This window comes from Festucalex cinctus, chromosome 4 (assembly GCF_051991245.1).
Source record: "Festucalex cinctus isolate MCC-2025b chromosome 4, RoL_Fcin_1.0, whole genome shotgun sequence".
NCBI lineage: Eukaryota > Metazoa > Chordata > Actinopteri > Syngnathiformes > Syngnathidae > Festucalex > Festucalex cinctus.
The window spans coordinates 18,342,694-18,365,386 of record NC_135414.1 but is presented as its reverse complement, the minus strand read 5'-3'; the positions used below and the strand labels follow the sequence as shown (position 1 = coordinate 18,365,386).

At 41.3% G+C, this 22,693-nt stretch overlaps 2 protein-coding genes across 4 annotated transcripts in view; both read right to left on the bottom strand.

Annotated features, from left to right (window-relative positions):
* Positions 1 to 164: 164 nt before the first annotated feature.
* On the bottom strand, positions 165 to 5,594 carry LOC144017002 (immunoglobulin superfamily containing leucine-rich repeat protein 2-like). The gene is made up of 2 exons (XM_077518242.1): positions 5,466 to 5,594; positions 165 to 3,203 (listed from the first exon to the last, which is right to left on the bottom strand). The coding sequence occupies exons 1-2, from the start codon at positions 5,481 to 5,483 to the stop codon at positions 1,158 to 1,160; spliced, it is 2,064 nt and encodes a 687-aa protein (XP_077374368.1). The 5' UTR covers positions 5,484 to 5,594; the 3' UTR covers positions 165 to 1,157.
* Positions 5,595 to 20,495: 14,901 nt separating this feature from the next.
* Positions 20,496 to 22,693, bottom strand: part of LOC144017648 (uncharacterized) — a 51,964-nt gene continuing 49,766 nt past the window's right edge. For all 3 annotated transcript variants that reach the window (XM_077519440.1, XM_077519444.1, XM_077519445.1), the window contains one exon: positions 20,496 to 20,965. The gene's annotated coding sequence lies outside the window, so the exon portion shown is untranslated. The remainder of the gene's footprint in view (positions 20,966 to 22,693) is intronic.

Below are 22,693 nucleotides of genomic sequence, written 5' to 3'. Positions count from 1 at the left end.
TTTAAATATCATACCAGAATATACAGTTTAAGGAAGAAGATAGGAGGCAGTAAAAAAAATAAATAAATAAATAAAGACCAAAGTTATCTTTTGAGCCCAGAATAGAATAAATTCACAATACTGAAACTCAGGTTATTAGAAACAATTTAAAACTCGACTGAACACGCATTCATAGGTACTTTTACTGTTTGTATACACTGTAAGTGTGGTAAAAACAATTGCGGTAAATGAGCCACAAAGCATGTTTTTAAATAACATATACAGTAGCAATTCAACATTTATTTAGGTCATGGTACATTTCAGTTGGGTTTTGAATAATTGCTGTGTGTTAAAAAAAAAAAAAAAAAGGTCGTGTAAGAAAAACGTAAAAAAAAAATTGTAATGATTTTTAGCTTTGCTCAATATTTTTCAACATGATGCTGTTATTCTGAACACCACTGTATGCTTTTGAAGTCGCAAACAATCATTGTTCCACAGTTGTATGCACTGTAGATGCTTATAAAATGCTTATATCCTTATAAGCGTATACATGGATTATGTGTAGTACATTATCATCTTTTGCTGTCATCTAATTATTTGCTACAAGTTGGCAATTTTTAATATTCATTGTTACGCAACATAACCCACTGTGTATGTTATCTTTAAAGATAGTAGCTCACAGAGCGGTAAAGACTTGCGGGTTTTGCGAACGTAGTGAGTGTGCGTTTTTCATCAGGGTTCGTTAAAGGTAGTGGTGAACGGTCGCAAACTTTAACGAACCTCTTAATGAACCATGGACATAAAAACATCATTTCCTATGTTGGCAAGCACTCGCCGCTCAGTGACATACTACTACCTTAAACTAGCATTAGCGTCTTAGCAATGACAACTGCCATACAATACCAACTTTTTCTGAATCTCTTCTCATGAACTACTGTACAATTTTAACTGTCTGCTACATTCACCAAAGACTGCCTGATTGTCTAATTATAGTGAGTGAGTTAGTTGCTTAGTATGTTTACGAGTGTCTTGGTCCCTCATATGAGATTTGAGCACATCCACATAACACAACACGCTAACATCGCTAACATCACTGGCACAAAGTGAAACAACAGCAGCATTGCATTTGACCAAGTGCACTTTTATAACAGCAAGGTACACTGCTTACTTAAATGTTTCTAATTGCTGGTGATATTGACAGCCTCAGCCCCCAAAGGAAGCCTATCACTGAAGTCTGATCCAACCTCATAGTCATCCAAATTCCCTCTTGACTGAGACAAAGTGGCAGTCTCGGTCATGACACTTTCTTCCGTATCGGCTTCCTTCTCTCCGTCCAGACTCTCAGTCGCTCCATCATCATCATCCAGTTGCTCGACGTTTATATTCCTCTGAGACTCAGTTAGCGGTGTGATGTTGATGTTGGCGGCCCGGTTCCTCTCCATTTGGTACTGGTCTCTGGCCTTTAGGATCAACATGTACGTCTTGCTACGGTATTTGTACACCAGGTGGAAGCACATTGCTCCGAGAAGAGGAACAGTGGACACAGTCAGAAGGCAGATGCTGACTGAGATGATGATGATCAGATTAGGGACTTTCTTTTTGGTGGTGAATAGCACTTGCACCTCACAATCTTCCCCTTTATAGGTCAAACACAGGGAGTAGTTGGTCCCAGGCCGCAAATCACTGAGTAGGTAGGTGCTGAGACCCTCTTTAACCAGAGACCAGAGCACAGGGGAGTCTTTGTGGTCAGTGGTAACACAAAGATATAGTCCTCGTGAAGTGATTTGTTCATAGCGATTTTCGCTGGCATTACCAAGGCTTTCCAAAGTTGGCCGGTTTGCCTGCTTGTCTCTGGGTATGAGAAGCGGGTTGAGTCGGACGGTTGCCTCCGTTTCTGAGACCCATAGGGCAATGACGCCAAAGTCAAACATGTAGTGATTTGTGTCATCCGAGCTCCCATTCAAGACATGGCTCGAGATGTGGATTTTTTTAGCTTTCAAGCCGCATTTAGATGTGCCTACTAACACTTCAAAAGACTGAGGGGCGGTCTCGATACTGGGCAAAACCGGGTCAGAGGCAGAATCCAAAACAGACAGTCCAGTTATGGACTGTATTGGTTGTGCTGTATTGTCAGGAGATGTTGTGATCTCGTCCATTGCAGATGTTTCTTCTGATGAAGGCGCCACTTTGACAAAAAGCGAATCTGCCGCAGTGCCGAATTCATTTGAGGCAGAGCAGCTGTAGTTGCCTTCAACTTCTGTGCTGAGGTGTGAGATGATAAGTGTACCGTTACGAAAAATCTGGACTGAATTGTTTGACAATAAGGACCTGTCACTTGACTGAGCTGAGTCATCCTCTATAAAAGACAAGTTCAGTTCTTGTACTGGACTGCGAATATGCCAAGTGACCAGCGGCTCTGGATTTCCTTCATACTCACAATTTAAGACCAAAGCATCGCCCTCGTACAAAGTTGCGTAGTCAATATTTGGTTCACTCCATATCGTGACGTTTGGCTTTGTGCATTTTAGAGCAGGTAAGTTCATTATCATTTCTCCTTGAAATGTTGCCGGAGTAGCACAACTGATCAAGTCCTTTTCAGGGATAGAGATGGTCGTCGTTGATAGCCAATCTTTAAACCAGTCGATGTAACAAGTGCATGCAAAAGGATTGCTGAAGATCTGTAAATGCGACAGGGAAATCAAAGCATCGAATGTTCCCTCAGATATAGTTAAGAACTTGTTGTTGTTAAGACGAAGGGATCTCAGTTTTTTTAGATTAATGAAGGCATCTCTGGGCAGACTGACCAACTCATTGTGGTTCATCTTCAGCATCTGCAAGTCAGTGAGATTCTGCAGATCCCCCCATGGAAAGTCCGCTATTTTATTATGGCTGATGTCCAAGTTACGAAGAAGAAACATGGGCGTGAGGCTTCCTGGCTCGACGGCGACGATTTCATTGTGGGCCATCCATAGCGACATCATCTGGGTGACATTGTTAAAAATGCCTCGTGGTACCAATCTGATCTCGTTTGCTGAACAACTAACAGAGTGAATATTACGAGGGAAGCCTGTTGGGATTTCAACCAAGTCTCTGTAGGTGCATTCCGCAGAAAAATATCCAAATTTGATTGAGCAGGTACAAACTGTTGGACATCCAAGTAAAGCGTTGAAGAATGTGGAAATCACAATTGTTAAGCACATGACTCTGGCAGTCATTTTCAGATCCTGTAAAAGAAAGACAACAATTCAGTGAATTGATTACATTTTATTCACCAAGGCTGTTTCACACCAAAAAGGTTTGTTAGCTTTGATTTGATTAGCTAAAAAACAACAACAACGACGTTACCTGACCCAATCAGAGGCAGAGTAGGGCAGGTCATGCCAGGGAAAATAATCCTTTCAATAGTGTCTGGAGCTGTGACGGCAACTCAGAATTTTAGCTCAGGGGAAGAAGCGCTGTGTGCTGATGCACCGGAGATTTGATTGCAATGTGGGTTCGATCCCCAGGGCGCTGGTTACACACTACATGATCTAGTTTACTTTTAGAAAAAAAACAAGAATGGGGACTTTTATATATATATATATATATATATATATATATATATATTGTTGTGACTATCCAAACAAATTTTGTCACTAAGATAAGAAGACGGGGCTCTGTGCGACACGCTGATTCCAAGATGGAAACTTGAGGCCTTTACTGCAGTTTGTAAGTGTTTATTTGACTCTTCAATACTATACTTTCTTATGTACAATTACTGAAGGTGAACTTGCAGGTTGGGACAATATGGTAGTAATCTAACATCAATATAGTGTCAATCTAGTGGTCAACAGAAAATAGCAGCACCCTGCCTCCTCTCTTCCTGTACCAACAAGCAAACATTTCAGCAACACAGGTGACATTGATTAAGCAATCACTCTACCTTTGTGACACACCCACACACACAGCTCCGCCCACTCATACATAAACACACAGACACCACTGACCCCTACTGGCATCTCAGACAACATATCACTGCCTCTACATATATATCCATCCATCCATCCATCCATTTTCTTGACCGCTTATTCCTCACAAGGGTCGCGGGGGTTGCTGGCGCCTATCTCAGCTGGCTCTGGGCAGTAGGCGGGGGACACCCTGGACTGGTTGCCAACCAATCGCAGGGCACACAGAGACGAACAACCATCCACACTCACAAGCACACCTAGGGACAATTCGGAGCACCCAATTAACCTGCCATGCATGTCTTTGGAACGTGGGAGGAGACCGGAGTACCCGGAGAAGACCCACGCGGGCACGGGGAGAACATGCAAACTCCACCCAGGAAGGGCCGAGCCTGGACTCGAACCAGAGACCGCAGAACTGGGAAGCGGACGTGCTAACCACTCGACTACCGTACCGCCCCTACACACACACACACACACACACACACACACATATATATATATATATATATATATATATATATATATATATATATATATATATATATATATATATATATATATATATATATATATATATATATATATATATATATATATATATATATATATATATATATGTATATATATATGACCTAAAACAATAGTGAAGTCTAACTAGTAGACAGCTTTTCACTATTTTTGTTCATTATTCACTAAATATTGTTTTGTAACATATTATTTATAATGTACGTTTGCTCGTGAATTATGATAAATACATTTTACATTAATTCAGGCTGCTTGCGTTACCAGTAATAACAAACCGCAGGTAATCAAGTCATTATCATGTTATGAATTTTTCTTATATTGTCACTGTTTCTAAAACGGGATTTTTCTGCTTAAAAAAACAAAAAGGAAAAATAAGAGCATGCCCACTTTTCACAACGGCAGATATTGGTCATCAAATGTTACCGGAAACATACATCTGTAGTAATTTTTTTCTGTTAAAGAGTGTTCACTGATTTATTTTTAGGACACCATTTCATTAGAAAGTGACATCCTATTACGAAAAAAGGATGGTAAGTGCACAGTGAGTCCCTGCTGCACTGGTTATATATAGAACAAATGATTCTGTCCATACAGGGCATTCAGAAGGACATCCAACTCAGCTTTACAATGCATGCAGTGCAGTCAATATTGTGGCATGCCCATCAAGACACCAGGACATAAAAATAAAGTCCAAAATAGTCTCACTGGACAATGCTTGACTTGCTATGAAACAGTGTCACATACTGTATGTTCCTGAAGAGTCTGGTTTCAAACGACGCAACAGCCTCCTGAGCTGTGTGTCCTTGATGCAGGGCCAGGGAGGCAGCTGCACGGCAGATGTTTGCAAACAAGGCACATAGCATCACCACGCAAAGCGGCCGGTTGTTTTTCACCTCAACAATGTAGCAAACATCCAAACTATGAGGATTCCGAGACGGTCACGACGCCGATGTCGGTGATGATGATGATGATGATGATAATGGTGGTAGGAAAATGATCTTGCAGTATGCTTACCTGGCGTTGTTTTTTCATGCGTGAGATGAGCTGTCCGTCTCCAAACAGAAACAGCACCTGGCGTCTATTTGAAGTTGGAAGGCTGACGACGAAAAACGCGTCTTGCTTTCTGCTGTCAGTACCCCAACCGCCACCGAAACAGATGCATCCACGTGCCCCCCTCCCCAAAAAACTTCTTAAAGTGAACTCGACCACCATCACTAGTCACTTTTGAAGAAGATGGCAAGATGTGGTTCTTTATATTCATACATGTGACGTACCAGCATAACCTAATGAGATACAAGAGCTGCACTTCTTCTTTAAAAATAAATAAATAATAATAATTATACAGTTTTGATTGACACAGTCGAGATAATATCTTGTGTACATCGAGAACACTGTTGCTTGCTGAAAAAATATTTCAAGTATTAATATTATGTTTCATTTGAACTATTTCTAAAAAAAAAAAAAAAAAAAAAAAAGTTGTAATATTTGTTTTAATAAGGAAAAAAAATTATATATATATATATATATATATATATATATTATATATATTTTTTTAACTAAAATGTTTAGGTAACTACTCAAAGTGGCCCAATTGGTTCCAATCGCTGCGTTCAACAGTGACCTCAGCACACCACAACCAGTATTACAGCTGCTACTGCCTTCACAGGTGATGAGCCTGCTTATCCACTAGATGACAGTAAAATCCTTTTCTGTTTGATTAGCTCATTTAGAAAACATTTTCACAGTACAGTACTGTTATGTACTTGACCTTTTTTCTTGTTAGCTCAACTGGAGTCTTAAATTCCATGTCTAAAATGATTATCACACTCTCTCAATATATTGAAATCCAATTTTCTGATTGTAAATTAGAATGCAAATTGTAAATTGGAACGGTCCGGACCCAGAATTGGGTCACAAATTCATTATGAGTAATCACAAGTTATGGGAAGTCTTTGTTTTATGATGGTACCGACATACAACACACTGATTTTCAATTAATTGTTTAGCTTCACAGCTTTTATACAAATAAACATGATTTTACTGTTTAAATCTTGTTCCTGTGGATCTCAACTTAGTGACAATAGGAAAATACTGGTCCCACAATGAAAACGGTTGAGATTCACTGCTCCAGGCTATGTAATGCTCCACTGTACTTTAATGTGATTATTGAGGATGTTACAAACAATTGTGTTTCCTCAACATTTTCTGCCAATGATTTTCAAGATGTAAAAATAACAATAGCATGAGGAGTTGCATATCACTAACATAAAATTTTTCAGTCTTTTGCCGCTCTCTCATTTCCATCCAACAAATTCTCAAAATTGAATTGATATTTACTTAAAATCTTAATGAATTTTGTGTTAGCTGTATAAATTATACACATTATATTTATCCATCCAGGACACACGCTTGCTCTTCACAAGGGTCGTGGGGGGTGCTGGAGCCTATCCCAGCTGGGTTCGGGCAGTAGGCGGGGTACACCCAGGACTGGTTGCCAGCCAATCGCAGGGCACACAGAGACGAACAACCATCCACACGCACAAGCATACCTTGGGACAATTCGGAGCGCCCAATTAACCTGCCATGCATGTCTTTGGAATGTGGGAGGAGACCGGAGAACCCGGAGAAGACCCACGCGGGCACGGGGAGAACATGCAAACTCCACCCAGGAAGGCCAGAGCCTGGATTCGATCACTATATTTATATGTATTTAAATGAAGTCAAGTCATCTTTAGTAAATACGAGTATGATTCATCCATTTTCTGCCTGTGAATTAATGACGCCTAATAATCTTAAACCTAAGAGAGATAATGAAATTAGTGTAGCATCATGATGAGACTGAATTGCCTCATCAAAAATGAAAAATGACTCACTTGACACACAAAGAAATACAAACAGTACACCTGGAGTGATCTTCCATTTGTTTTTACTGAAACTATAGTAACACAAAAAGCCGCAGATAATGCAAAATCGAATGTTCCTCTGTGTGTTTGGGAGGAATATCAGTTGTTGGTTGTCTATGTTGTCACGATCATCCCCATTCAACAAGGAACGGATAAAATCATTATGGGATCAAATAATTATATTTCCCCACCGTAAAGGAGCACCGGCAGTCAAGTCGGTGATGTTGTGTTGGCGTTGATGAAAGCTGGCTTCCGCTGACGTTGCCCCGCATGACAGAACGCTAAAAGATTGATGAGCTACAGCGGTTTTGTGGGATCTAAGGAAGAGCTTTCCTCCTTTTACACATTCAAACTTGGTACAAAGGCATCTAAAAAGTGCAGTCATGTGCCACTTTGCATCAGAATCCAACCGAGGTGGAATTTAATCAAGTCGTCTTCCATTTTTCACCCAGCTGGAAAATTAAAGCGATCACATGTGTCAATGGAAATTGCAGAGAGGCTTATCCTTATTCCCACCACCTCGCCATACATTTCCCCGGTAACTTACACCCCTCGCTAGTGGATAGCAATGAGATTTTGGCAGTAATGCACTTCTATTGCTCCTTCCGTGATGCCCTGCGGTATCACTGACTATCACGGCGCGCTATGGAGAGCTTTGGAGAGCCTCATTTACCTCCATAATCGCCCACAGTCATTGACATGCTGGCATAGTGCAACACACTCATGCACACAATGTACGGCGAGAGAGACAGGACATGTCGAAACAGTCCTCACAGCTGGCTGAGTGTAGGCAGAATTAACATAGTGAGGACACTGCATTATGCAAATGTGCAATGGTTGCTCTCTCTGACAGAGCTGGTAAATTGGATGATGCTTTACGATGAAGCAAGAGAGTTAAAGCTCGGCGGATCAGTGCATTTAATACCTCTCTGAGAGGTGCCCTCCTCTTGGAATACGGCTCGGCCTGCGCTCGGATGCTAGACTCCTTAGCTTGCGTTCCGCATGTCGTGACGATTGTCATCATTCAGGCTGGGAGACAATAGGACACTGAAACAGTGGCGGATTAGCCAGCAGACGAACATGGGAAGTCGAGCAATTACGATGGGGGTATAGAAGGATTGGCTGTGTGCCCGCTGAGCGCAATCACGCGAGTATTTCATTTAAAAACAAAAATGGTCTTTTTGGGGAGGGTTGCCATCTTGTGGAGAAATAACGATTGTCAGCAAGGTCGGACGTTTGGAAATCAACAAGAATAAATCCTGTTACGTTGGATAAGGTTGAGTGAAATAGGGGTGTCTAGCGATAACACACACACACACACACTCACAAAACCGCAGCCTTGGCTTTGTTCTAAAGCTCGTTTTTTTTTAGAGTTACACAGGCTCCATTTACTCCTGATTGCCTGTGACTGCTGACCTTTGAACCCAATCCACACAGGTACAGCGGGAGGACCCATCAATGCCTGGCAGCAGTTTTTTTTTTTTTTAATACCTCGCCTGCTGGATAAATGATGCCCTTGGTGGACACACAGGCGCAAAGTGAAACACAAACACTCGAGACAAGACAGAAAAGGAGCAAATTCAATCTTTTTTTTTAATACTATCTATCTATCTATCTATCTGCTGTTTGGTCAAAACTATCTTCAGCCAATTCGTTTGCTACAACTCTCATATTGGAGTTCATTTCAATGTGTAAATGTACCTCACAAAGGTCACTGCCCTCAAGCTTATGCAGTACATCCGCGCACACTACAGATTTATTCATTATGAAGTAATTACGCATTTTGGGTTTCATGTTTAAAACTGCGGACATGCTGTTGTTACTCAAAATTCTCCCTTTCTCTCCACCTCATCGCTTGTTACAGATACAGCCGATTTAGTTGGACTTTCAAGCACCTGAGACAGCAGCGGCCGATCCCCTCACAACCTCCCATCTCACATTGATGTATTCATCTCATCCTCTCCGGCCAGAGAGGTCGCAGCCTTATCGTGTCCTGTGCTGTTGCTGTCAGCTCAGCAGCCACAAACCATAACTTGTAAGTGCTAGCGAGAGCGCAGAGCGGTCAGAGGGCGAGGGAACAAGAGAACGGAGGGAAAGAGAGAAGGGAAGACGAAAGAGGATGGGTTTCAAGGGGGAAAGGGAAAGGTTAGGTGGGGGTAAAGGTGAAAAGAAAGGTGGTCCAATGGTCCAAGGAATGCTCAGGGAGTTTTTATGAATGCTCAAAATTAGAGGGAACATTGCTTACAGCCCAAGTTATGAGTGAAGCATTGTAAACAAGCGGGAAAAGAGGCGGATAGCGTCAATAATATTCTCCTACAATACATCTTGAACTAAAAAAAATAAAATGTAAATGTGGGTAATACAAGAATGGAGAAAGAAAGGAAAAAATAAAAAGAGAAATTGAGTTGGATGTGTTGCAACAGGCTGCTTACCCACGAGTGCCAGGAAAATACCCTGTTACCAGACAACCCGCAAGGGAAGAAAAAAAAAAAAAAGTAGTGGAGGCCTCAGGTGGACATTTGCTGGCCTTGAAGACGATGCTTCTTGGCAGAGGGATCAACATTAAAGCTTAATTCATTACCGGATGACAGGCATGGCAAGGGATCAGAATGACGCAGCTTTGGAGCTCCATGTTTCTGAAAGCAAAAACGCAGAGAAGCTGTCCAGAAAGTCATGGTGACAGAGATCCGGGGCTCGGAAACAGGCGGGCCATATTACGGTAGAAAGGTTATTAAATGGTCAAATTGGGAGGCAATTTAGACACACTTCTATGAGGACCCGATAGTAAATTCCTGCAGTTGATACCACATGTAACAAAATTGATTAGCATAATCACATTTGTCCCTCTGACCAGAAAACCACAAAACATGTAAAAACAGATTTGCTGTTCCTCAGAAAGGGAACATGGTTGTGTAAAGATGAAAAGGGGGGGAGGGGTCAGCGTGGGGATTGCAAAATAACGCCTCTTCTTGCCTGCCACGGGAAGTGTTTTACATTGCAGCCGTCACACGCTTCCACTGGAGTCCGGTTAATTAAGCACATCAGTTTCTTAATGTGATCACTTTTAATTAAAAGGGAATTTAATCGGGAGCGGTAACAGGAGGCTAGTCGTGGTGACAGTCGAGGGAGGGATGTGAGGAGGTCACGCCACAGCAGGCAGGTGTGTGTGCGTGTGTGTGTGCCTGAAGCTGTAGCAGCCTGGTTTCCCTCACTTCAGATTTGTGGGAGCGTCTAATTAATATGGATGAAGCATTAAGCCTTTTGGACTCCGGTGCCTCTCATTTCATGACTATTAATGATTTTAATGAACTGGGCTAATAAGGCCGTTTTTCTCCGTCGAGCTCGAGAAGGGCTGTCCAACACACGGGGTCACGAGGACGGGCTCTCCCCGCCTTCACTTGGGAAATTAAAACAGCACTCACAAACCCATTAACGTCATCGAGTCACTGCGCTCATCAGCTGGGAGCGCCGTGTGATGGTGTTTATCATGGAGGATTGCGACGCAGGCTATTTGAGGGCACAAGTCACGTGGTGTTGCATGGACGGGAATAGACGTTTTTAATGCGAGCCCCATCCAATAATGTGTTAAGCAAAGCGTGCAGAGGCTATTGATTTTTAACAATAGGCCACAGAAAACAACATTTGCTAATGCTTACATTTGAGGGGGACACATTATGGAAAACTGACTTTTATATTACTTGTATTCAAATCGGCTACTTGGGTTTCCGAGTTTCTCTGCCCATGACATGAGCAGATAGGCTGGGCGAAGATCCAAAGACGCTTTCAAGCGACAGCCAGCTCGAGTTGAAATTGGCTTTAGCTATAAAGTAGCTCTCAATTTCAATAAGGTTGGTGAACCCTGTTCTATATGGTAACAGGGAGATGATCATAATTCCGTCCTGACCATTTAACAAGCAGCACTAAAGTACTAACCGATACCTCAACCAGAGAACAAAATTTGTTCGATTATTTAAATTAAAAGACGGATATCTTAACCTACTGTTTTGTGTAACTTCGTTTCTTTGTGGCCCACAATTACCAATTTTTCTTTTGATGACTGGAAAAGCGAAAGATATTTAAAAATGGAGCCCATTCACTTCAAGTTGATTTTTTTAACGTTGTTATACCCCCGTAATCAAAGGCACAAAATCAAGAACAAAAGAAAACAGGCATGCTGAAGCATCACAACGGAGCCAACAAATGCTAACCGAAATAGTAACATCGTGATCTGTTTCAAGAAAGTTGGCCAATGTGAAATGATTTGAAAATGGAAAAGAACCAAACCAAACCAAAACAACGTGTGATTCTTTTTTTACCATACGAGCCTCAGGGAATACGTTGTCGTCGCTTGTGGGAAACGCGTGTCATCTAATTTTAAGACGCGAAATCAACAGTCACGATCAAGCCTCGCAGTCAGGCTGCCACAAATGAGGGGTGAGGATGTAAGAAACGGGATGTATACGAAGAGTGTGTGCATTTCTGCCAGGAATACAGTAACCCACTTCCCTTGTGGGTTCCAGGTTCGCAGTCATGCCATTTTGCATCTTTTTTCCCTGTACAGGTTGAAGTCATTTGGATGGATAGAGGTCTAAATCTCATTTACATCAGGTGTAAATCCACTATTAACCAATAGATGGCAGCACACAATTGAGTTTGAGATTGTGTAAATTTGAAAGAAGAATGACAAAGCAGGAAGTGCTGTATTTCAGCACAACCTAGTTTTTTGCTGACAATTATTAAATGTCATCTGCTGTAATCCTGCTTTTTATGCCTACAGAAAAGGACGGTTTTGGGTTAATCTTATTACGTAACTCTTTGGGCATTGTGAGATATGTTTTGTTTATTACTTTGAAGAAAAGAACGATTTGTTTACATTGAGGGTACACTTTTGCACGGTCTGTATAGTATTTTTCTGTTATCCGTTGTGTATAAATTTGCTTGTATTATTATAAAAGAAAAGGTTAAGTTATGTAAATGTTCAAAAACGTGCCTAGATAATATTTTAGTGAGGTATTTTCTACATCACAAATTTCACTTGTTGCGTGTGGTTTGTAACATAACCACTATGGAGGGGTATTACTATAAAAACCCTTTTTTACACTGCATTTTGCATCAATCCCATTCATTGTTTAAGTGGTAAGGGGCAGGGACCACTTAATGAAGCGTTGCTAGGTGGCAAGGAGTGGCCCGGCATCGGGAAGAGGCAGTGATGCACCTCGAATTGGATTATTTGCGAGTGGTGGTGTAACGTCAGACAAGAACCAAGTTATCCAAGTTCCCGCCGAGCCATTAGTTTTTCTCTGCTGCCCCTTCTTGAAATGAGAAAAAAAAGTTACTGCTTTCTTTCGCAACTTGTTCTAATCTAATTATTTGAGTGTTACTTCAAAATGTTGCTTTGTTGATTGTGGAGTAACTGCGGTCTGCCTCTCACTGCGTAGACGCTTGTGACCTTTGCTGCCATTTTACACGGAAGGCAGCAGCAGTGAGGGATGGTGTTGATCCCCACGGGGGCTCACGGATACTCTGCCTCACACTGATAGGAAGGCATTGATTATGACTACAGCAACAAATAAGACTGTCGAACCCGCGTCCACCAATCACAGCTCGGCCTGAACTGAGCATGGAGCACTCTCATCCTTGACTTGACTCTCACATCATCCTTCTTTCTGTTTTCCTGACCGGCTGGGTCACATCATGGCAGAGTTGCTGGCCTTGGGTGAGGAGATTTACGGCGCCGCGTGGCCATCTGTTATGTAGCATGCGCATGACGTTCAGGCGCCTTCACCTTATTCAGCTTGTTGCTTTGTATTGCAAATGTGCCATTTGCATTCATGAAGGTATTTACATGCATTCGGGAGCTACCGACTATGTATGCTACTCGCGTCACATTGTACAGAACTGCACGTTGCTATGACTTTCCTTTAAGGCACAACTCACCTCAAAATGCTTTCTAGATAAAGTCACATTAATTATCATTAGATGTCTTGTTGGCATGACACTATTCTGTCACAGTGTAATAATAGCAGTCGAAGCAGACAGGAGCGTTCTGAAAAGATAGAATAGCAGCTGCAGAAGCAAGTTATGGAGATATTTACGAAAGCCAGATTTACAGTAAGTGACACAGCTGAACTAGATGGAAGTGGATAATCACAAATTACAGTTGGCGACTCACCCTCTCACGCGTACTCGCTGCTACCAAAAAAAATGCAATCCGTGCAGTTCTTAAAAGACATTTTGACATGGCAGCTAAAGTGTATTATTTTATTTACAACAACATGTTACGATTGTCAAGGAAAGAGCGGATTGCCCTGGCCGCTGTTGCTACAGTAACTGTCGATGAAAAATACAAAGAAGAAAAGGGAACAGAAGAAAGGAGACCAGATAAAGCCCCGCATGTTTTTAGGACAGACATTTGACAATCTTGTCACCAGGATTCAAGATGACGATTGAAATTTGAAACCAAGATGAAAACCAGAATCAAGTTTCACTGCCTTAGATTATCCAAAAGGTTTATGCTTTTTTTCTTTAGGAAATTCAAATTAATAAAGTGGAATGTGTGGGTGAGGAAGATAAATGGAGTGGATATCGTAAATAATTCAGCCGAGAGGATTGTAGAGGCGGCGTAGCCACAGCTAAAGGGACAGACTGGGAACTAACCCTACATCATCATCGGACACTTTCTCACATGTATGTCTTAGAATGTTACAACTTTCAGAATCTCACACAGTCTTTTTCGGTTTTGAAAATGTGGTATTCTAGTCGAATCTGTATTTACATGACTTCCAAATTAATCAAAACAGATGTACATCGTCTTTGTAGGTCTGCCTTCAAATCACTGAGCAGCAAAAGGCTTCAATGTTTGCATCTTCTTACATCTACAGATATAAAACGTTGAGGCTATGTTGGGTTTTAGTTGTCTGTATACTAATTAACAAGCCCAGTTAGTGTGAGAATGTGTGTGATATTGTATTAATTATACGAAGATTTCACAATTAAAGGTGTATTCAAGGGTTCATATTCGAGGATCTTCTCGAAATGTAGAAACCAAACGTCCGTCTCAGCTATCTTCAAAGTATGCGGTGAGATCGGTGGAGCTACAGCGATGAATGGCTGAATCCGAAGCTCAGCGGCTACATGCTACAAACATTTAAAGTGCGCATGCACAGTTAGGAACGAGCACTCGGACGCCGTTACAGCAGATTGATTGACGGGATCGAGAACCTATCGTTAAGATGATCCACGTAGAAGACGACAAAAGCGACAAAAGATCCTTAATACAACTTCAAAAACACATAGAATAATGTTAGCTGTTTTCTGCTGACATTTATTTAATTGGGGGGGGGTTGCGCGTTAGGATATTCCTGAAAGTTAAAGTAAGTCATTTTAAACTAAGGAGAACAACTTTGCATGGGTTGCATGCCAAGTTGGAGAGGCTACTCTCCAATACGTTTTCAAATAAATGAATTTGAGGCTTTGTAAAACGCTTTCGACAAAATGGTGAATAAAGCACCTACATAAGTGCACCTGTACCAATTGGATTTTTGTTGTTGTTGTTGTTGAATGGAGTTTTTCGGCAAAAGTACAATGAGTAACCTGTTAAAGTTGATTTGGAACTTGTTTCATCAAGTCAAAACTGACAGCAAATACGGATTTTGGGTTAGAGTCCGAGCACTTTTAGGTAAGAGTTGAGGACACTCCATGTGACAACACAAGAATTCTGCTGGCAGTTTTGAAGGCCCCCTCAATAGAGAAGCAGAAGTTCAGCTTGCAGTGAACAGTACACAGTGTTGACATCCTCCTGAGACGAGACGTTTGACATCTTCTCGAGGACTCCAACTTACCGAGATCAGACTCCATTCAAAATCAGTCATTAAAACATCTTTTTTTTTTTAAAGGGCCTTTTAAATGTCTTCTCAGCTTTAGAGGCACAGGGGTTAAATGTTTGGCAATTAGCATCAAAAACTCAACACTTAACGGCATTGGAAGCACCTGACACCGCTGAACTCGCAGCTCCGCACTTCACAGTGAGTGAATGAGTGTAATAACAGCGCTGAAACATTACAGGGGGATAAATGTCTCCAGCCTACTGGCATTTAGCGGCGAGCTCCTCTGTATGCCGGAGACGTGTCTGCTCTCCTCGAGCCCTCTGGCTGCTCATATTGTGCTCTTCATTTTGACGGGTGAGGGAGTCAAGCCAATACAGGCTTGCTAGCTTTTACAGCGACGTTTATTACAGTAACTAATTTGTCCTTTCGACCGCACGACAATACGCGGTTAGCTCAGCGGGTCTAACAGAGCCAGAACTGCTACATCCTGGCACTTTCTTTGCATCACTGCAAAAGGATTTTTAGTTGGACTTTGCCGCATCCCGCTGTGACACACTCATTATTTTTCTATGCCTGTAAAGACTGATTGCCTCTTTTTTTTTTAATTAAGCAAGATTGTTAATTAGGTTTAGGGTGTACAAACAGCCTGTCGCGGTAATAAAGTAAAGGAATTGGTTTGGGAAGGAAGTGTGTGTATGTGTGTGGAGAGAGAGGCGGGGTTCTGCTGTAGAGAGTGATGGTGTTTTTTTTTCTTAGTCTATTGTTACTCAGCTCAAGACGAATAGAACTGAAAAGAAAAGCTGTGCCACAAGGAAAATAGTTTGTCCATATTACTCACCACTGACATCCTATTTTGGCGTTGTCGCCGCTGTTTGACTGTCAAACATTAGCCTCATCTGTGCATCGCTTCGCATGCCGTCTCAAAACGAGGACGTGCCCTGAACGGCAACGGTGCGCCGTCACACAAATGGAAGGACAGAAGCTATCCATTTCAGCCTGATGCTTTGTGCGCTTGCATCTTTTAGCAGGGTAATTTGCAGCGTGCGCGTCAATACATCATAGGCCCCTCTAAATTGAGCTTTGAAGCACAAAGGGAAGGGCAAACAAGATGGACACAGAAATCAATCTCCCCGCTGATAACACAAAGTGAACGCACATGCTGCCACTCGGGGAATTGACAAGGAGTCGGCACCGGGCAGTGTCTGCCTATCTGCCTGCCATGTGAAAACAATCATCTCTGACATGTCGTACATAACGCACCGGGACGTGCTCAGATAAGGCTACTTAGTCCTGACCAGGCGAGAAAAAAAATGCCACATTTGATTGGACTGGGAGAAAATGAAAGGACAAATATAAAACGCAACAATCAATGAGGCCATGTGAGTAAAAACAAGACACACTGAATCAAACAACACTAATAAAAAGTAGTGATGGACCGATATGTTTTTTCAAGGCCGATACTGATACCGATTATTAGTAGTCAAGGAGAGCAATAACTGATATTCCAAGCTGATATTCATTTGCAGTAAAAGAGAAAATGTTAGCGTAAAAAAACAAAACAAAACTTGTTTTCATTTTAAACATTTAAGAATTGACAGCAAAAAAATATAACACATATTGCAGAAAGCTTCCAGGGTCAACAGCATGAGTTAAGCTAAATTAGAAAACAAAAAAAACAAAAAAAACTAAGCAACTAAAGTTTTCTACGGTAAATAAAGTTTTCCAAAATTTCAACATAATTTCTTAATGTTTTTTTTTTTTTTTTTTAGTTTTTAAAAATAAGAAAACGTGTAGGGAGTTCCCAGTGGCCACATCATTTTCGACTAAAGTGGATATTTAAATCCACAAATGAAAAGTTCCATGTATCTCACTGAGCGACAAATGCATGCAAACGTAACTAATTTGGGATTTTTGTCAAGATTCGTAAAAGGTTTCATTCAAAAGTTCTTCACAGACAGTGAAAAACTGAATATGTTCGAAATGTCTTTGCAACAAGTAAAAATTGATGAAAACCCATAATTCGCTATGTTTGCAAGCATTCACCGCTCAGTGAGATACCAGCTTTACCGACCTTCAAGATATTAGCAGCACCGGTAATCGGTCTATCCATAATAATAAGTGTATGAATCTAATAATCGTCTTTATTAGCCTACCATGGATGCCGTGGCAACTTGCTGTAGAATATATATTTCATATTTAATATAGAGTATAATAAATATGAGCATGTCTGACTTCCTGTTGTTGTTACCACATAGCACTGCCATTAAACAGCCTAGTGGCCATGACTGGAAGATTGCAATTAATCCACTGGTCAATATCGCAGTTTCCCCCAACCTTTATTGAGCCAATAAGCCAAACATTTTACATTAGGAAAATCTCATAGCACACCTTTGGGTGACCAGATTTTCATAATGAAAAAGCAGAACACTATAATTTCGCCAAATTTCATCGCTAGTCAATCTTTGTCAGTGGGGAAGTGCACATCAATCCCTTCAAGTGAGAGTACTGTCCTAGTATGAAAACCCCTTAAGTGGCTGGTGCCCCAATTCTCACTCCCTCTCTCTTTTGTTCCGTTTTTGGGGGTGGGTGGGGGGGGGCTTGAAGATGAGTGCTTAAAGCTTCTGAACGCAGAAAATTGAATTTCGATTTGCTACTGCCACCTGTGGGCAGTACATGAAACTGCATTTTCCCTTCCTCAGTATGCAACGCGCCCATGACGTCACATCCGCAGGTCGAGGGCGGGAAATTCAAACCAGAATCCAGTCTAAAAACTATTGGCCAGAGGCTTACAAGCCAGGAGTTACCATTATGAACATCTACTAATTTAAAAAAAAACAAAAAAAAAAACATGTTTCAGTCATAAATTGTCAAATAAAAATGTTTGCAAAGACATTTGTGGGCAAACTGTTACAAAGTGCAGCTTTAAGAATGCACTCTCTGACAAAAGAGCTCAAATGTTTGATTCCCTCTACCAGCCATGGGTTATGGTCCTCCATAATATGAGATGCCCTTGAGCAAGCAACTCAGTGTGCCACGCAAGAGGCATCTGAGTGTGTAGCCTATGTGTGTGCGTTCACAACTGTGCTGGGCTAAAAGCTGAGGACGATGTTCATCTCTTGTTTGCACAAACACAACAATAAACAAATTACAATAATAAAGACAAAATAACCCAAAATAAACAGAAGCAGTTTGACTCTTCACGTTTTGGAGAAGAGTGAAGCTAAAATTGGTGTTGGAAAAAGAGCAGAGCAGCCCCATTTGTCTTGTTGTTGTGCACATATCAGCCCTGCCTGTGAGCTACTATTGATCTGAAGCAGATTAGTTCTGCACTGGGGGACTAAACACGGCCTACAGACTTCTGCCACAGTCATACAGCTGGTTAAAGATGAGTATTTGACCTCAACAGAAGAGACTGCACATGAAGAGAAGTTTTTTTTTTTTCTTTCTTTTTTTGAAAGACTGCATTTGCATTGACATTTTGCTGCTGTTTTTCATTATGCTTTGCTGGATGCTGTTGTGCACAATAGCAAAGGTTTTTAGTGGTGAGGGCAAACAAATATTTAAATATACAACTATTGTTCAATTTATGGTAAGAAGGGAATTTGTGAAAATAATGTATCTAAAAAACTTACATTGGCAGAAAAAGGACAAATCCATTTAACCAGAAATATGAAACAGACACACACTATTTCCTAATAGGGAAAAGGGATGGTCATACTTTTTAAGACCAATATCAACATGAGAACTCAACTCTTGAGTAGTCACCATTATCAAGTATTGAAATTTTAAGAAAGGGATAACATGATCACTACTTTCTGGAACAATGACAGAATTGAGACAAATTGTGATGCAGTACTTGTCCTTAGCCAGTAGTGGTGCTGTTGCTTTAGCCTCAACTAGTTTGTGGCCTGAAGAACAACATGGGCAGCAATCAGCAATGTTGAGCTACATTCATATGCTATATGGCCACTCCCCACAGCAATATATTTGCTCACAATCATTGAGCAGACAGACTCTTTTATCACATTCACAATACAGCTGCAATCACTCTTTGTTCAGTATGTTTCAGGATCAGTATCTGGATTAGACAATCCAGGTATACCTAATGAAGTGTCTAGCTAGTTGATAGCGTACTACGTTTGTCTCTATATTTGCCAAGGTCTACATGCCACATACTCTGACTACATATAAGCCGAGAGATTTCAGGTTGGATGCTCAAACTCTGTTTTTCAGTATACTGATGCCTCCTCGAGCCAGAGCCCGTCCCCGGAGAGAGACCTGACAGAGAAAAGCCATAAGACAAGCTTCAAAGGACACACACACAGATTGCCTGCCTCGTCTTCCTCATTGCCTCTCCTCCTCTCCCCTCCTTCCATCTAGCACCACCACAAGCAGCAGACTATCCGGCTTCATTCGTACATGAGATGGATGTGCACCGGTAGTGAGGAGAGAGCGGGTATACATTTGCAAAACATTCCCTGGAGGGGTTGTGAGATTGCCTTCATTTGGATGGACTGTAATTGGCCAGGGGGGCTCTCCTCTCCAGACAGCCCCGGCACCATGCACACATCCCTCTCTCGCTCTCTGATATTACGCACCAGCCTCAGCCCGGGGCCTCCAGCCTCGCTGCGTGCCATCTGTGCCCACAACAAGCACAGGCTGCAGTTTTCCCCTCTTTGAGTAAGCTCTTGCTGGAGCGCCTTTTGATCAGCGTTGATACACCGGGCCTGAGCAGTAGACACCCCTTAGATTTCAAAAGTCCAAAACTACACACGCCATCTCATTTTTTGGAAATGGGAGACATGAATCTTTCATGCCTCATGCCATTTTTCTTCGGCTACTTTAAAATGCTGTGGACAAGCTTCCCAATACTCTGCATTATAATGGGAAATACACATTTTCATTTGTAACATCACCTCAAGCCGAGATGGGCATACTATTTGCCAAATCACTTCATGATTAAGTATGAAAACAATAGTGACATAATGTTAAATTGTTTAGCTTAATTATGAAATACAGCAATTAATTCATGTTTTGTTCGTATTATTTATAATTAATATCACACAATCCTATCATATTAGGGATGGATGATTCCCAATACCAGGTATCAATATCAGGCCCATGCTAGGCGTTATTTGAAGGTCACCGGCTCGTCATGGTGACCGGTAACAGTACTGAGAGGAAAAATGCTATATTGGGATATCTTTCCATAAAATTATCTGTCATTGTTTATTTTTTGGGGGGTTACACATCAGAATTTCTCGTGAAATCAGTACTTGGTATCCTAAAAATGTTGTAGAGGTGATTATTTGAAAATATAAACATTTGCACAGATTTGTTAATTGTTGCCTATTTATATTTATTTTGTTCCTACTTCGATAAATCTTTGTTGATAATTATAGCAAAAAAGGCACCTTATGCACTGTGATGTCATTTTGAATCAACAGCAAGTGTCCCCCCGAGATGGATAAAAACAAGTGGATTTTGTTTCTTAATTCACATTACACAAACGTAAAATTAATATCAGAATGCTGTATTGAACATATTATTGCAAATAATTTTTTTGACTCATTCACTGTATGTAATGTCATTTGTCGCCTATTCCACATACACCACACGCCGATATATTGACATCTTCTCATTCTTTTTCAAAGACATCAGCTGCTTGCGTGTGTCTAATGAGATGCCAAACCATGGCACCATTCACCCCCCCTCTCTCCTTTTATTTGTCTTGGAAGGATGAGTCCAATAGACCACTCCTGACCAGCTGGTGAACATTTGTGTTCTAGGAAAAAGGGAAAAGAGATATGAGACTCAAAAGAACTGCAGAGAATAATCTTTAAAACAGATCAATGAATTCAACTCGTGAATGCGCAGTATGCACCAAGACCACCTGGAGTCTGTTGAAGTTTGAGGCTTCAAGTCTATTTTCACACATATTTGGAAACTTTTTGTATTATTATTATATTGTTTCTCAGTCACATATCGATTTTTAATGGATTTGCCACTGCACTTTACAGCACTCCAGATTCAAATATACAGGCAATAAAGAAAAATATAGTATGCATATATTTTCTTCCACAAATTAACATAGTTCCTTGATGTCTTAACGTGTCTGTGACACACATTTAAACTAGTAAAAAAAATAAATAAATAAGTGATACGATTCACTTCTCATCCATCCACTTTACATGTTTGGATTCGGGTTGTACCAGAAAGCATCACCACCACGAACAGTCGTCTGAGTCGCCTCCAATCATTGCGATGAGATTAGATCGGCAATAATAAAGCACAAATTGAATTGAATAAGCGGTGATTAGACCGGCATTCATCAGTTATGATGCATTCCCCCCTTCCCTCGGTGAGTGCAATGATCATAACTCTCCTTTGTGTTCTGTCAGTGGCAAGCACGTATGTGCCAACCTGATGGATTCGCCCACTATCACCACGTCCTCATGTTGTCCTCTGCTCCATCGCATTTTCTTTCATAATGTTTGGTGTGAGACTTTGGAATGTGCAGCCAAATAAACAGGCGCATATTTACACACACCAACTGCACTTCCTCTTGTCTGCCTACTTGTCTCTCTCTACCCCTCAGCTCTCTTTCCAAGGAGGACTTAATGAATATTTCCCTTTGAGAGGGAGAGTGTAAAACAAACACAAGCCCGCGTCTCTCTTTCCCTCAGCCTGGTTCCTTGGAGGGAAGATGCAAGACACATGAAAGGGCTGAGAGACCAGAGAGCAAATACAGTATTTTGGCATCTGCACCGCATGCGTTCCCTCCACAAAATCCTCTCCAGTCCTCTGATCATCTCCCCCAATACGGCAAAGAGTGATGGCAGCGAGAAGGGATGATGGTTACTAGGCTGACATGCTGTGAGAGGGGCTCAATGACTTAAAAATCGGATGTAATCAACGTGAAGTAAAACATGAAACAGAACCCCCCCAAAAAAATCCACCATCTTATTACATTAGTTTCCTGATCCAACACCAAGTGGTGCTTAAATTAACAACAACAACAAAAAAAATAAATCAAGGAGACAACCTTGTGCAGTCGCTCAATGATTACTGATTAGCAGTGAGGAAAATCAGTTGAAATGTGTGTCAAATGAAATCAATCAAGCGTGTTGGAAGGGACTTAATCTGTAGTTTATTTCATCGGACAAGGAGGATACTAATCCGGAGTAATCAGATTACTAATCTGAAGTAATGGATGGATGTTTTACTGATGCTCCAACCTAGAGGTTCACAAGGTCACATATAAGTAATCGTATTGGGTTCCAGCCGTGAGGCTCACAATGCCACATACTCAGGTGTCTGCTTGTTATGCCACCCATATCTTTGCAAACAATTGTTTTGAGCAAAGCAGGGCAGTGGACGAGTGGTTATTAGTTAAATTTGAGGTTGTAGGCTCTAATCGGGTTGCTGATTTTCCTGCAGCAACCTTGCATGTTCTTCCGGTGCTTGTGTGTGTTTTTTTTTGTTTTTTGTTTTTTTTTAGATGCTACCACAT